The sequence below is a fragment of the Boeremia exigua genome (assembly GCF_020726555.1).
Source record: "Boeremia exigua strain MPI-SDFR-AT-0100 chromosome Unknown C7974scaffold_1, whole genome shotgun sequence".
Lineage (NCBI taxonomy): Eukaryota > Fungi > Ascomycota > Dothideomycetes > Pleosporales > Didymellaceae > Boeremia > Boeremia exigua.
This window is the reverse complement of record NW_025763518.1, coordinates 2,173,792-2,188,242: the sequence shown is the minus strand read 5'-3', so window position 1 is coordinate 2,188,242 and position 14,451 is coordinate 2,173,792. Positions and strand designations below refer to the sequence as shown.

The 14,451-nt window shown below is 55.7% G+C and overlaps 5 protein-coding genes and 1 non-coding gene across 6 annotated transcripts; 3 read left to right on the top strand and 3 right to left on the bottom strand.

Moving 5' to 3' along the window:
* Nucleotides 1-4: 4 nt before the first annotated feature.
* On the bottom strand, nucleotides 5-1,862 carry C7974DRAFT_298949 (dynein; the record flags this gene model as incomplete). The annotated part of the gene is made up of 3 exons (XM_046137719.1): nucleotides 5-1,284; nucleotides 1,496-1,651; nucleotides 1,703-1,862. The coding sequence occupies 3 exons, from the start codon at nucleotides 1,860-1,862 to the stop codon at nucleotides 5-7; spliced, it is 1,596 nt and encodes a 531-aa protein (XP_046003018.1).
* A 218-nt stretch (nucleotides 1,863-2,080) lies between these two features.
* C7974DRAFT_17782 (uncharacterized protein) lies at nucleotides 2,081-3,216 on the top strand. The gene has a single exon (XM_046136299.1). The coding sequence runs from the start codon at nucleotides 2,139-2,141 to the stop codon at nucleotides 3,099-3,101; it is 963 nt and encodes a 320-aa protein (XP_046003017.1). The 5' UTR covers nucleotides 2,081-2,138; the 3' UTR covers nucleotides 3,102-3,216.
* A 1,136-nt stretch (nucleotides 3,217-4,352) lies between these two features.
* Nucleotides 4,353-4,443, bottom strand: C7974DRAFT_t6. Its single transcript has one exon. It is a non-coding gene; the product is annotated as a tRNA-Val (tRNA).
* A 456-nt stretch (nucleotides 4,444-4,899) lies between these two features.
* On the top strand, nucleotides 4,900-6,413 carry C7974DRAFT_383243 (2-nitropropane dioxygenase). Its single transcript, XM_046140746.1, has one exon. It carries the CDS (start codon nucleotides 5,201-5,203, stop codon nucleotides 6,230-6,232), a length of 1,032 nt encoding a protein of 343 aa, XP_046003016.1. The 5' UTR covers nucleotides 4,900-5,200; the 3' UTR covers nucleotides 6,233-6,413.
* A 4,290-nt stretch (nucleotides 6,414-10,703) lies between these two features.
* On the top strand, nucleotides 10,704-11,686 carry C7974DRAFT_17715 (uncharacterized protein). The gene has a single exon (XM_046136282.1). It carries the CDS (start codon nucleotides 10,921-10,923, stop codon nucleotides 11,590-11,592), a length of 672 nt encoding a protein of 223 aa, XP_046003015.1. The 5' UTR covers nucleotides 10,704-10,920; the 3' UTR covers nucleotides 11,593-11,686.
* A 1,309-nt stretch (nucleotides 11,687-12,995) lies between these two features.
* C7974DRAFT_383236 (putative large-conductance mechanosensitive channel) lies at nucleotides 12,996-13,886 on the bottom strand. Its single transcript, XM_046140745.1, has 2 exons — nucleotides 13,698-13,886; nucleotides 12,996-13,645 (listed from the first exon to the last, which is right to left on the bottom strand). Exons 1-2 carry the CDS (start codon nucleotides 13,835-13,837, stop codon nucleotides 13,240-13,242), a joined length of 546 nt encoding a protein of 181 aa, XP_046003014.1. The 5' UTR covers nucleotides 13,838-13,886; the 3' UTR covers nucleotides 12,996-13,239.
* Nucleotides 13,887-14,451: the final 565 nt, after the last annotated feature.

Below are 14,451 nucleotides of genomic sequence, written 5' to 3'. Positions count from 1 at the left end.
GTACTTACGCGCCTCGCGCCGGGCTGTTCGCGCCCTTGTTGATGAGGCCGGAGAAGAAGGACATGAGCTTGTCGTTGCTCATGGCGCTGGGGTCGGATGCATCGGGGGTGGATGCTTTCGGCTCGTTGCTGCGGCTGGCCTCGCGGTCTTGCAGGCGCTTCACCATCTCGTCGGCGTTGACATGGATGCCGCCCATGTTGAACTGCACGGGCCCGATGTGCTCCTCGACGATGCCGGAGGTATCTTCGCTGGCTGTCACGGCTGCAGTCCAGTTGCGTGCCGAAGGGTCGGCCTCTTTGCGCGCGGCCTTTTGGGCAGCGTCTTTGTCGTCTTCTTGCCGGAGCTGGTCGAGCACGTGGACTTGCTCGGTGAGGAAGACTTGCGGGTCCATGCTCGTGACCTCGACACCGTTGCCCTGTTTCGACAGGGTCGAGAGAGCAAAGTCGGACTCGGGGTTTCTGATCTCCTTCTCGTAGATGGCGGTCGCGGAGTCGGTGTCGTCGGTGCCATCTGCACTGATCAGAGACGAGTTCTCCAGGACGTGTGCGTCCTCGGCATCGTCGTGGCTGCTGACGGACGGCTGCGCCTGGGGCACGTCGATGTCGACACTCCACTTCTGGCTGACCTCCTCGACCTCGAAGTTGCCGCGCAGGATGCGGATCTTGGCCCACGAGTCCCAGTTGGGCGGCACCAGCACGCGGTCGCGGTCGGTGACGTTGTGGCGCAGCTGGTCCTGCTTTAGCAACGACTTGATGCCCAGGGTGGAGTGCACGAGGGTCTGCAGCGAGCCGGGGGCCGAGGGCATGGTGTAGATGAGGCTGCCGCCGTGCTTGAGCAGGATGGTGCGCAGGTACTGCAGGATGAAGTCGAACTCCTCCTCCTTCCAGCCGCGCTCCTTCTCCAAGGCCTCGATCTTGTCGGCGTTCTGGCACACGACGCAGAGCGGCAGGCCCAGCTCCTCGTCCCACTCGCCGGGGCCGAGCGGGATCTTGACGGAGTCCATGGCGGCGGTGGCGTCGCCGAGGTGGCGCCCCTTGTCCTGCAGCGTGGCAATGTTGTCGTGCAGCACGTCCTTGGAGGCGTCGTCGAGCGACAGGATGAGCGAGCGCAGCACGCGGATCCAGTCGCGCAGCTGGCGGATCCACAGCCAGGGGTGGTTCCAGTCCAGCAGCACGACGACGAGCATGTTGGGGATGGAGCGCGGGGTCAGGTAGGGGCGGATGAGCGGCGTGAAGGCGGGCGACGGCGAGGCGAGCAGGTACAGCGAGAGGCGGGCGAGCGTGTCTGCGAGGGGAGGGTCAGCCAGGGTCAGTATGCATGTGGTGTGTGAATGCAGTGGTATATAGCCGTGTATGGCTCGGTCAGGGTATGCAGTAGTATGTGTGCCGTGTGTATGTAATGGTGAATAGGCGTGTATGGCGCAGCAGTATATGTGCCGTGTGTATGCCGTGGCATATAGCCGTGCATAGCTCGGTCAGGGTATGCGTGCACTCACCCTCGTGATCCGTGTCGAGCACATCCTGGTACGTGTAGCCCAGGGCGAACTGATTGGCGACGGGCGGCTTCTTGCCGCGGTCCTGCTGGCGGCGGCCGCTGGGCCCGTCGGTCGCCACGGCGTCGAGGAAGTCGCGCTGCGTCTCGGGGGTGCCGCCTGGGCTGTTAGCTGCGAGCCTCAAGCTTCACCGCGGCGGGGGCGGCGCACCTAGCACCAGCAGGCTCTTCTCGGGCAGCCGCTTGCCGCTCGACATGTTGTCCAGCATCGGCTTCCATATCTCCTCGCGCTCTGTGTCGCGGCTGGCCGGCCGCTCGTTGCTGGCCGGCGCCCGCGTGGGGAAGCCCGACGTGCGGCGCGCGCTGGCCATTGCGGGCGGACGGGCGGGCGGGGGCGGGGCAGGGCAACAGCAACAGCAACAGACGCGGACGGAGGGCAGGCAGGCAGCGAGGTCGAGGCGGCGGCGCGCAGGCAGGCGGGCAAGGCGGGGGGCGTCGTGTCTGGCGGCGTCGTGTTTGGCGGCGCTGTTGACAGCGCTGGCTGTTTTATTGCAGGGGTCCCGCGCGACCTGCAGCTGCCGCCAAGCACCAAAAAGTCACCTCCAGCACCGCACCACACCGCGCAGTCGCCCGCCCCGACGCCCGCAATGAACTCGGTGCGCGCCATCCAGCAGCTGAACAAGCGCGAGCTCGAGGCCGGCATCAGCCCCGAGGGCTCGTGGCACACCGACTACCGCGACACCGCCTTCGTCTACATTGGCGGCCTCGCCTTCGAGCTGTCCGAGGGTGACATCATCGCCATCGCCTCGCAGTATGGCGAGCCCGTGTGGGTGAAGCTGGCGCGCGACAAGGAGACGGGCAAGTCACGTGGCTTTGCCTGGATCAAGTATGAGGACCAGCGCAGCTGCGACCTGGCCGTCGACAACCTGGGCGGCGCGACTATCCTGGACCGCGTCATCCGCGTCGACCACGCGCGTTACAAGCCGCACGACGACGAGGACATGCGCGACAACACCTACGGCGACGTGGATATGGGCGGCGACGACGACGACAACCGGAGGGGAAGCGAGTCCGACGACGATGACGACCGGCCCATGTTGCCGGAGGAGCTCGAGCTGGAGCGCCTCACCGAGAAGCTGGACCTCGACGATCCTATGCGCGACTCGATGATCAAGCAGCAGCAGGAGAAGGTGGATGCCGCCGTCGCCAAGCTGAAACGCAGGGCGCGCAGGGAGAAGGAGAGGAAGAGCAGGCATCGGCGACACCGCAGAGACGGCTCGAAAGACCGCCATCGAGACCGCGATAGCAAGAGGATCAAGGACGCGGAGCACGACCGCCACGACCGCCGCTCGCGACACAGGGACGACAAGGCGTCGGACGACGACCGCCGCCACAGGAGCTCCAAGCACAGAAGCGTCTCAGAGGACAGAGACAAGCACCGTCGCCGCGACCAAAGCCGAGACCGACGCGACCGCAGTGAGGACCGTCGCCGCGACGAGAGCCCAGATCAACGCGACCGTAGCAGGGACCGTCGCCGCCGCCACAGCTCATCCAGCGAAGACAGGAGATCAAGGTCAAGCCGCTCACCATCTCCATACCGCGAGCGCTGAACGTCACCCCTTAAATCGAGTCTCTTATCAAAGCTGTTGCCGGGGTGCGCGTCGTAGTGTTTGCGACATCGACTGCACCACTTGACCACGGCCCCGCGACTCCAACACCGTTCATACCTGCTGCAGCAGAGCCCGGCAACGCCAGCTTGGCTGCCGACAGATCCCGCGCAAGCACGTGGCGATGAGGAAGCTGTGCATGACCATTCCATTGCGCTGCAAAGGCTGTGCTGATGGTCCAAAAGGCGAGTGTTGAGGCTAGTGGGCATCAGCGAACGAGAGAAGCATGCGTCGATGAAGGGCGCAAGCGATGGGTCACTGTGCAGCGCCGGACTGCGCGGGGTTTGTGGGCCTGTTCAACCTGGAGAGTGTGTAGCGCATGGGCAGAGAATGCAACACATGTATATCAGATACCAGCTGGATGTCGTGCAGAACAATTCATAGCCATCTGCGTACCGTACAGGCACGCCAACAAACCACCCAGCACCTTCGTAGCATTCAAACCAACCTCATCGCAGCTAAGAAGTCGCGGGGCTCCTACTAAACACTAAACATCTCTGCTGGCGCTCACCCTCTGCTAAGAAAGCGTTTTGACAAATTGACAACCGCTCCTGCCTAATCCTGCCTTCCGCCACGTCGTTGGCTGGACGTGCCTGCAGATGCGTGCAGCACCCACCTATGTGTACAACGCCTTGTCTTTGCCTTGCCCCGTACTCGCACATGAATTGATTGTGAGACAAGAGCAGCATGAGCATGCTCGAATCTCACCTCATCGCCCACATATGTATTCGACTGTGACCGAAGCAAAAAAAGACGAGTCGATTCGAGGAAGTTGAACGCCTGTATGCCGCAACGTTGACTGAATTGGCATCGTTTGAACATACGTTCGAGCATGCTGTGTGTTTGCGGGAAGACAATGCTGATGGAACGTGGTCTGGGGCCGAGGCATACAGTACGTCAGCGGTAAGTAGTCACTGTGTTACAAGACTTTGCAGCAGCTAGCTGTTAACAAAACATAACCTACAGACGTATACAAAATATCTCAGCTTTAATATTAGCACTTTATTGTTTAGTCTGGTGTGCTTCACTATTACTTGCAGAGAGGTGCTGCTAGAAGAAGAATATTCAAGGATCTACATTGATTACTTACCACTGCTATATACTGTAGACGCGCGCGGTGACAAAGCATAAGAGAACAAAAGAAAGCATTAAGGAAGGAAGAGGATGCAAAAAAGATGACACGAGCGTCAAAAATGATTCACGCGAGGTTCGAACTCGCGACCTTTCGCGCATCCCAAACATGTATTTGTGAGGCGAACGTGATAACCAACTACACCAGCGAACCTTTGATGAAAGTTTGTAGTTTCAAATAAACTATAATCTACATTGAATTGTGCGATGCTAAAAGGTCCTCTGTGTGACGAAGTTGGGCGCCGCCCCCACGAATACCATGTTTGACATCTGAACTGCATCAATGTAACGCAGTCCTCCACTGCACCTATGCGCGCAGCGCTTTTGCATAATAGCTGCACTTCAAACAGATTTCCCGTCTCGACATATGCACAGTACTACGCTGTAGCCACAGCGTACTGCGACCGCTGATACGACTGACATGCACATCACAACGTCGTAGCCACAGCGAACTGCCACCGCTAATACAACTGCCGCGCACCACCTCGCAAACCGACCGAAGTAAGACCGCAAGATGTGAGATGTGATACGTGACTACCAGCCGTTCCCGTCCTGCTTAGAAGAGCACCATTCACGACACTGCAAGACAAAAGGAGGGTAAGATAGAGAGATGACGGCCCGGTGAGGGGAAGCTCAGATCCTGTGTGCGTGGTTTGCCGGATCGTGAGCAGCACTGAGGAGCCACCCGAGTGGACGCCAGACAGTGTGGTGTGCATTACGGCTTACGCGGGTGCAAACATGCGCACGATGGAGTATAGGTAGGCAGGTATAAAGTCGGATACTGCATGCTTGACGTTGCTGTGAGATGTCTAGCGGCGTTTGGGCAAACAGTGAGATTTCACATACAGTCACCACGCACACTACAAAATACTTGACTGCGCACCGCAAAATATCACCACAGCACACTCAACATGCCTACCCCCCAAGAAACCCTGCCCTGGACCTCATCTCCTCTTATAATAAACGCTCCAATGGCCGGTTTTGCCGGCGCTGCTCTCGCTTCGACTGTTACTCTCGCCGGTGGCATAGGCCTCATAGGCAGCGCCACCAACCTTACCCAGACACGTCAAGAACTGCTCCATGCGCGCACGGCCCTAGCTGATTTCCCCTCACCCTCGCTGCCTATCGGCGTCGGCTTCCTTCTTTTCGCGGTCGAAATGCACATGGCGCTGGAGCTGGTCACTGAGTTTGAGCCTGCGGTGGTGTGGCTATTCGCTGCGAAAGAAGAGAAGGACTACACGACCTGGACGACAGCGCTCCGCGCCGCCGCCCCGCGCACACGCGTCTGGATCCAGCTCAACAGCGTCAGCGCAGCAGTACGCATCGCACTCGCCGCGAAGCCGGACGCCTTGTGTCTGCAGGGCACGGATGCGGGGGGCCACGGCAGCGAGAATGGAGCCGGAATCATCTCGCTGGTGCCGGAGACAGTTGATGCGTTGAGCGAGGCAGGGTGTGGGGACGTAGGGGTATTGGCTTCAGGGGGCATAGTAGACGGGCGGGGTGTTGCGAGCGCGATTGTGCTGGGGGCACAGGGAGTGGTTATGGGGACGCGATTTCTGGCTGCGAGTGAGACGATGGTGAAACCTCAGGTAAGGGCGAGTGTGATGGAGGCGCAGGATGGCGGTGTGGTGACGGCCAGGAGTCAGGTCTTTGATTTGTTAGCAGGACCAAGCATATGGCCGGAGGGGTATGACGGGCGGAGCTTGGCTGTGAGGAGTTATCGGGAGTTTGTACAGGGTGTGGAGTTGGAGGAGATTCAAAAGAGGTATGGCGAGGCGATGAAAGAGGAGCATAGAGGACTGAAGACCGGGCTCGAGGGGCGCGCGGCAATTTGGGCGGGCACTGGTGTTGGTCTGGTGAAAACAATTGAGAGTGCGAAGGACATTGTAGAGGGTGTTCGCAACGATGCAAGGAAGCGGCTGTCTCTGGCCGCGAAGTATTGATGTTGATGCACTAGAGGTACATCTACGCTTCTTGAGGAGTTCTAAACTGAGCCAAGATCAGTCGAAGGCATCACATTAATCGTGCTTTCCGTAAGACTAGTGCCTACTCTACCTGGGTACCCAAATGCTTACACGCTCTTCGAATAGGCGCGGTCCGCAGACTTCTTCAGCATTTAGCCTCTAGGATCGTTATCTGTTCTTCCAAAGTTGTTCACTTGATATGCGAGATATATCCATGCGAGTCAATAACGTGCATGTTTGAGCGCATCTTTTACGCTTCCATGGACTATATACCGCCTAACAAACGCCATCATAATTCCCCTAGAGGCGGCAGTCCACAAAGGCCATGTCTAAGGTCCTCAGGCTCATTGGAGTGCCTTGAATGATTCGAGGTTCAGCGGCAATACAAGTGTTCTCGAAAATATAGATAAACAAAGTGCTGGCCCGAAACGTGGGCTGTTCAGAGCCATCGCGCTCGATTGGATCAGCCGTGCATCAGTACTAAAGAGAAGGAGGCGGAGGTGGAGGCGGAGGTGGAGGCAGAGGTGGATGAGTGATGAGTGAGAACTGTAGCGCCACGTTACTCTGCATGCAATACAATGATGACCAAGAACGGAATCAACTTCAAAATAACGCCAGACTTGCTTGAGTGTGCGTGACAACGTCAGGAACGTACGATGTACAGCGTCAATACAAAGCCTAGCCTATTGTGCTCAAGAGTGTATGTCTGCCTTTCCACACTCCACTGGATCAACTTCTCAGAGTATCAGGATGTCATGACCACGCTGTAGTCTTTGCGTAGCTATCGCGCTATCCTTGATGCCAATGGACGACGTTTTCAGGGACCCCAAGTACCTCCTCTTGTTTCAACAGCCTGAGAGTACGAAATCGCTGAGGTCATGCATTGTCCTTCAGATCCTCTGACGACGATCTCTTGTCGCAAATGCTAAGGCTGTCCAGAAGTAGACATCAAGGATCTGGTCCATCACTATTCATCTCGTCAGGCAATCACCTTTCATAGAGCCAAGGCGATCATCAGCATCAAGTCTGACCGTACTTTGGGCTTCATAAAATATTTTCGCCACCCTCATAAACAAACGGTCTGTTATGTCGACAATATCAACCCCTGGGCACCAAGCCATGGCCCTTCGGCAACGTGTTCGGCAACTCCATGTAACGCTAAGACGCGCTGGATGCGTGGCAGTACAACGAAAGCAGCTTCAGCTCCGCGAGCATGATCTTGCTGTACAGCGCCGTCGTAGCCGCAAGAACGGGGCCTATTCCGCGCTGCTGCAACCTTCAAGGTCAAGGCTCATCACGCTCATGGCTTGTTGGCCGTATCGCAAGAGACTCCTGCTATCAAGAACGAGGCCATCGAGCTACAGTTCAAAGCTACTCATATGCACACTTCGCAAAGCTGGCGCTACTCAAGCTACCTACCTCGGCCCAAGTGTCACTGTTTATGTTGTTGATGGCCTTCAATGCGCTTTCACCTTTAGTGATCGTCAAGATGCTAAAAATTTGCAAGCTGAAAGGGCCGCTCAAGGGACCGAGGGCAGACTAAAGGTCTCCAGCACTGGATATGACACGCTGTCTCCCGGAGCTATGCATAGACTTGACGACGAAGGAATCAATGGTGCTTCGCGACGTTGTCGGTATGGGGAATCACTTCCTCCTACTTCCGGCTTCGTAGCCAATACAGGCTGTGGGATCTCTTAGCCCCGGATCAGTTTTAGCTGTGATTGAGCGTCAAATCCTACTGTTTGCGTTGTCCGTATCACGGCGAGCACATTGTTGTCGTTTTTGATCCATCTCCGCACCTCAGCGGGGTCGAAGCTCTTCGGTGAGCCTTCGGGCCAGCGCGCAACCCAGGTCTTCGGTGTCGGAGGTTTGCAGATCCGCCGTTGGCTGCAGGTAGACCCAGAAGAGACGTGGTACCATATAGACCATGGAGACTGCACTTTCACTGCTCCGCTTGTGCCTGATGACGTAGTCGGTGAGCGCCTCATCGTACCTGAGGCGTTCGTAGCATACGACTGCCTCACGGGGTCAAGATCAGCGAAGGATCAACAACCTCGTGGGGATGTGTGAAGATGTGCGCTCAGCATCGTGAGTCGTGCCGAGAGACGCCAAATGCGTGACCTGACAGATCGTGATACGGCACCTGCTTGTGGGTGGGGCTGGTGTGTGTTTGACATCTATAGGCTAATAGAGACGCGCGCTACAGGTGGATTTGAGGTTTGGCGGTAATCGATGTCATCGCGTGAGCGGTGTGAGCTTCAGAAGTTCGGCGGAAAAGGAACGGGTAGGGACAGTACGTCTTGTCAGAAAACGCCGAACGGGTTTCGGGTGCCCGAAGAGGATCCGAGCACGAGAATGCGCAAACTTGGAAATGATGTGCAGACGTCAGTGCCCCACCGAACATTGCGACTGTTGGAGACATCGTAGGCTGTCGTGAGGCTGTCGGGAAACCCTGGTTGTAGTTTTGTAAGCTAGCGGAATGTAAGCGAGCGGTTGTTTGGTCACGCTTCTGATTCGCCAGCCTTTGGAATAGCGGTGTAAAGCGGTGAAAGCAATGATAATGTCGCCACGAACGGGGACGTGCAAGTCGTACTCTGGTCGAACTGTTGGGATTGGAGATGCCATGCGGAATTATCGTCGCGCTGGGAACAGGTAGCCGAAGATCAGTGCGGAGATGAAGATTTCTGTGTTTGAGACAGGTGCGGGGAGGTATGCTGTGATTGGCATACCTTTTCACTCGCTTGGTCGCATGGATGGGTACGCCAGAATATCAAAAAGGTAAGCTGAGTGTTCTAGCCAGGTCATGCCCTGATCGCCACCATTTTTCGGGCATGTTGAAGAGGAGGTACTGCAGCTTTGTGCATGAGGCAGGTACGCAAGGTTGAAGATTCGAGGTCCAGATCTCAACATCTCCATATCAGAAACGAGCAAGTAGTACAATGTGGTCACAGTGTCTGTCGGGTGTTCCGAACCAGGGGTTCGCCCAGGGACAACGTGACACAGCCTTGAAGCGATAAGGTTCTGACTCAGGTGATGTGAGCCAGGTTAGAACGTGCCATAATCAATACGCTTCTTCCCTGGTGGTGTTGAAGAAACTGGGATGTTGTAAGCTGAGTTCGGAGGCTGATGGCAACGACAGTCATGTGTCGGTAGAGTCTGCCGGAGGGGAATCCTTCTGATAGTCTTCAGCCGCGCTAGCATCCGACAGTCCTCGAGCAGGTGGTCAGAGAGAGCCTTTCTGCAATCTCAGTGGCTGGGCTGCTTCGTTTACGGGCAAAATTAGAGCAACTTGGCTGGCTGCTCATAAAATGGTGGCTGACCATTGGTCAGCCCTTCTGCGACATCCGATCATATGGTAATCTGCCAGGGCAAGCGCCCCCCACACCAGGTCCGGAGTCGGTGTGCTCAGTGATCCTGTATGTAGCTTGCCATGAGTTGCAAATTGTCATGGTGGACTGCGCCCGTGTCATTTGAGACCTCTATCAATTTTCTTGCTTGTCTATGACTGTTCGACAGTCAAGCTGGGCAGTAGTGCCTATGCTCAGGTAGCCATCATATGTCATGCGGCAGAACGGTGCACGCAAGCGAGTTCGTCACCTTCTTGGGGTACGCGCATGCCAGTCGTGATGAGCGTGAATTGCACCTCCGACGGTTCGTCAGCATGCCCACAGCCACAAGCGAGCTGTGTGCGAGCGTTTTGGGTTGGATGACTTCAACCACACTGGTCCAAGCGGAGGGGTGTGAGAATGAGGCTGGGAGGGGCCTTGATCAGATGTCGTGGTGTCGGTGTGTGCCCCGCACTTAGCGCTGGACTGCTAGTGCCGGTCCTTTTTTCCTCCCTTCACGACCTTCACGACTTGTGCTTTTCGGTTGCGCGACTCGCGCTGGCGCAGAGGTTACGGGCGCTTTGTGTGGATCTTCGATCGACATGACCTGCAGCAACGCTCAGTTCTCCGTGCTGCATTGTCTGGTGGCCAGTGCATTTGAGCATGCAGGCTGCAGGTGCGATGCCCCACTAGTCACCCGGCACCCAATGCTGGGCTTTCGCACCACACCCCTTCGGCCCAAATGCCCACTTGACCTGTCATTCCTCTCCCTGCGCCTTGGAATTCCTACCATTTCTGTCGATAGTGAACCAAGCTTTCCGTGCTGATCCGCTAATGTAGGGTATCCTGGACAAAGCTGCATGGTGGTATCTTCGCTCAGCGCTCCAGTATCTATATAGTCCTGCATGAATCCTCCAGATCTACTTCCAACACCCGGTGAGCTTGAGGAGGAATCCAGGACGCGAAGGGTTACCCGATTTCCATCTCAACATTGTTGCCTCTCGACTCGTTACTCCGTTAGGCAAACACCACCACCTCCCACCTGTCTCACTTCCACTACTGCGCCCTCCTGTGACTCCCAACAAGCACATATAAAAAAGCCCGTAGCCCGCTTTTTCAACTGGCGAATTCAAATCAAAAGTCATCACTTATCTCCCGTCTGTTCACTGAGCAGCGATCGCAGACACCCTGCTTTGCCTAGCATTTACCGGCTGTGAGCCGAGTAAAAAAAGGAAAAGGGATCTGAACGCTGCTGTAATAAAATCCGAGTCAAGTCTTACGCCATCACTACCACTCCGCCGTTCTTCACCTTTCCAAACACTCAAAGACATCATATCAACAATGCCGTCATACCTCCGATCTTCCTCAAGGGCTGTCTCGTTCCCTCCTTGCATCAACAGCGTGGACGTGGGGTCTCCTTACGACGCCGGCCTTCCAGACATCGACGATGAGCCTTTTGCTCACTTCCTAACGCCCCTAAACGAAGAGGACGACCCATACGACCCCATGGCGCTGAGTGCAGGCATAGTCGACGGCCCACATACCAGCAAGGCGTCCAAGTTCAGGTCCAACGTAACGAACAAGTGGGCGCGCTACGTCAAGCAAAATCACACGGAGCTGCACACACGGTACCATGTACCTGCGATACCCGAAGAGGATGAAGAGTCCTTTATGGGACTTGACGACGACCGTCTCAACTACATGCCTCAGTCAATCTCTCATACCTCTCCAAGGATCACCATCACTGAACCAACACGAGGCCGCGCTCAGGAACTTGTACAGCGCAAGGAGCGCAACCGACGACAAAAGACATCACGCACGCTCTCCGGCCAACGCCACTCGTGGCGCGAGCCGAGTCCAGAGCTGTTTACCGTGGACGAGTCAGAAGAAGACGAGGTCCTTGTCCGACGGGCAAAGACACGCAAGGCCAAGGATGGTGCAGAACGCCGGAGGTCAGCAACAAGGTCGAAGTCAAGAGCGAGGGCTGATGTGGCAGACCGAGCTAGATTGTAGGCGGAGATGAAGCATTGCATTGGGTGGCGTTTCATTTGATGTTGTTGCATTTGCAGGCGTTCAGTGGCTTTGACCACATCATATATCCAGCATTGGGCGGCGTTTTCGCATTACTTCGGCTTGCTTGGTAGCATAGCTACTTGCATTGGGCGGCGTTAGGGCGTGAGCATTTACACGGCTGCATGATATGAGCAATGAGATGAATGATAGTCGTCAGTATAGACAGTATGAAATTTTGGTTGTCACTCTGAACTGCCCCCACTCTGACTTTCCAGCTGGATTCCTGCGCGAGTCAGTCCTATCCTTAACCCCACACTTGCACTCGCTAACAATGCACACCATACCTAGCGCGAAGTATTGTGACGTCCATCCCAGCGACTGCGCGCCACCTTTGCATATATGCACCGCGCTTGCCGCTGAACATTATCATTATACCACTCGTGAGAACACAGTCGGTATTCGACATCGAGATCTTGCTGAAGGAGCTTCCACTTCCACAGAACAGCCTACGAAGGATCATTAAAAAAACGCAATGCGCAACTGCGCCTGTCGCCGCGTCCCTTGTCACCTGTCACGGCATGTCTCAGCCATTCTGCGCAGGGCTTCCACCACGGATCCTCCCGCCGAGATTTGAGACTTGCAGGCTGATCCTGATCAGCTTCGCCCTCCACCGCGCGTCCAAATACGGCAGTGAGTGATGGTGTGAACGACCGGGCTATTGTTCGGCGCGACTCCGTCACGAGGAGGCGCAGGTGATGAGCGGTTTCAGGTGCATATTGGGCAAGTCAAGCTGGTACCTCCCACATGCAGGGTGGAAAGTTTGAATAGGTAGTGTGTAAGGGAAGGAGGAGCGATGCGAGGCGCCTTGCGTACGCGCGACGCGGGTGTTCGGCATGGTGTGCGTGAACCCGTGAGTTGGAGGCGTGCAGCGTGTGTCATCCTACATCTCGCCCGGCTAAATGCTGCGGAGAGATGGGTTATACTGAGTTCATCGTTGCTATATCTCCTGCGGCCAAGCTGCGCTATCGATCTACTGCGGAGGTACGAGTGCTTTGGGAGTGTGAGCTTCGCCACGGCAAGCCTCGAGACCAAACGTTCTACAAGACAAGTGCATGAAGACTTCCTGTGAGGGCTGCGCCGGTGGAGCTCGTTGCGCTCCACTGTTGTGCGCTGGACAAGTCAATTGCTGTCGAAGCAGATGTACAGCTCATCACCTCTGCCATGTTCATACTTTTGCCCTGCGCCGGTGCGGGCAGGCTTGCCGCTGTCAAAGTCGACGTACGCCATCGTGCATGGCTTCCAAGCAAATCACGGTACTGTAATCCAGGAAACGCTGCGATCTAGTGAGCGCCAGAGCCCAACTGCACAATGCATCTTCCGTCACTTGCAGATGTTTATCTTTGCTATTACAGTTGGTACTCGCATGTCGCAACGTGGCTGCCTTGCATTGTACAGTACATGATAAGCTAGGATATGCAAGGTGTTGCTTGATCCAGCACGCAGATCGTGCTCGACATGTACCTTACTATTGGCGATCGTCTCGGGCGTTGGCTGAGTCTGCTCGACGAGTAACCTTTGACCCCGATGCGAGAGGGTGCAAGTGCGCGTGCACATCGGTTGTGCGCATTCGCAAATGTCCACTTGCAGTCATTTGTCCTCCCTGCCGTCCAGCCAGGTCGTACAGTTCACACATCTCTTCGCCATCTCGCTGATGTACAAATTGCAGTACCTGCACTTCACTTGCCTCTTCACTATATTGTCGCCACTGGTACTGCTATAGGTCACTGCGATGATCCACAAGCTCACCGCTTTGAGCAGAAACCTGAAGATCTCATCGAAGAACTTTCCCCACGCCAGGACCAACGCGCCATCTTCCGACGCTTGCTTCACAGTGTTGTAACCGTTGCTGATCGTACCGTTGTAGTGCGGTCCTCTACGCAGAATAGCGAATTTCTCGTCGAGGTTGCGGCTTAGGAAGGGTAGGAGCGAGATGACGGGAAGAATGATGTCGGACACAAGCGAGTTCGCACAGGCGGTGAATGCTGCAGCAAGGCTGTTGAAATTCAGCCACCATCAATCGCTTCTGGTCGGATAAAATGACTTACATTAGGCCGACAGCTACCTCGAGCACATTGTCGCGCAGAGCAAAGTTGTTGAAGCTGTCCCACAACCTAAATGTATGATTGCGTGCGCCATTCTCCAGCTCTTGGAGCTGGCGCTCTACGTTCACATAAAGACGAGGCATGCTTTGAAAAGTAGTGATAAATAGGATTGATGTTTGAGAAGGAAAAGGTGACGTGTAACGCACGGAGCCGCGCTAGTTGGCGAGCCTCTGAAACAACCTGGGCTCCTACCTTACACTTCACCTCAGACGCTCTCGATCTGTGTCGTGGCATACTCGAAGAAATCGGTATAGACTCGCAAATCTACCTACATCTACACTGCCCAACTCAGGCGTTAAGATGTGAAGCCGTGTCACAAGTTGAACGCTTCCATGACAGCATATATAGGTTTGTAACGTTAACGTGGAGACTTCATGGGCGAGAAGCATTGTCATCGTTCGGATCAAGATAACCATATACTTCATGACAACAACAAGCTCAATCGACGACTACCTTCACCTTCTAGTAAATGGGACTTGGTTCCGGACACGATACGCGCGTCTGCCGACATCTCGGGTACTTTAGTCGAAGCATCCTCGTTTGCAACAACGGGAGGGATCTTGAGTCGGTACACATGCACGTTACATGGCATTACCGACAATACCGCTGGAAGGCCGAAACTATTCTGGCTGCAACCTCACACTCTCCCACCACGCAGGATAAACGGCAGACTAAGGATCCCTAGATATGGGCCAAA

What these genes read in the sequence shown, in the direction of transcription:
- C7974DRAFT_17782 (XM_046136299.1), top strand. Translation starts at nt 2,139, where the DNA reads ATGAACTCGGTGCGCGCCATCCAGCAGCTGAACAAGCGCGAGCTCGAG.
- C7974DRAFT_383243 (XM_046140746.1), top strand. Translation starts at nt 5,201, where the DNA reads ATGCCTACCCCCCAAGAAACCCTGCCCTGGACCTCATCTCCTCTTATA.
- C7974DRAFT_17715 (XM_046136282.1), top strand. Translation starts at nt 10,921, where the DNA reads ATGCCGTCATACCTCCGATCTTCCTCAAGGGCTGTCTCGTTCCCTCCT.
- C7974DRAFT_383236 (XM_046140745.1), bottom strand. Translation starts at nt 13,837, where the DNA reads ATGCCTCGTCTTTATGTGAACGTAGAGCGCCAGCTCCAAGAGCTGGAG. An exon ending in GAGGTAGCTGTCGGCCTAAT is followed by an intron (nt 13,646 to 13,697) that starts GTAAGTCATTTT and finishes GAATTTCAACAG; the next exon opens with CCTTGCTGCAGCATTCACCG.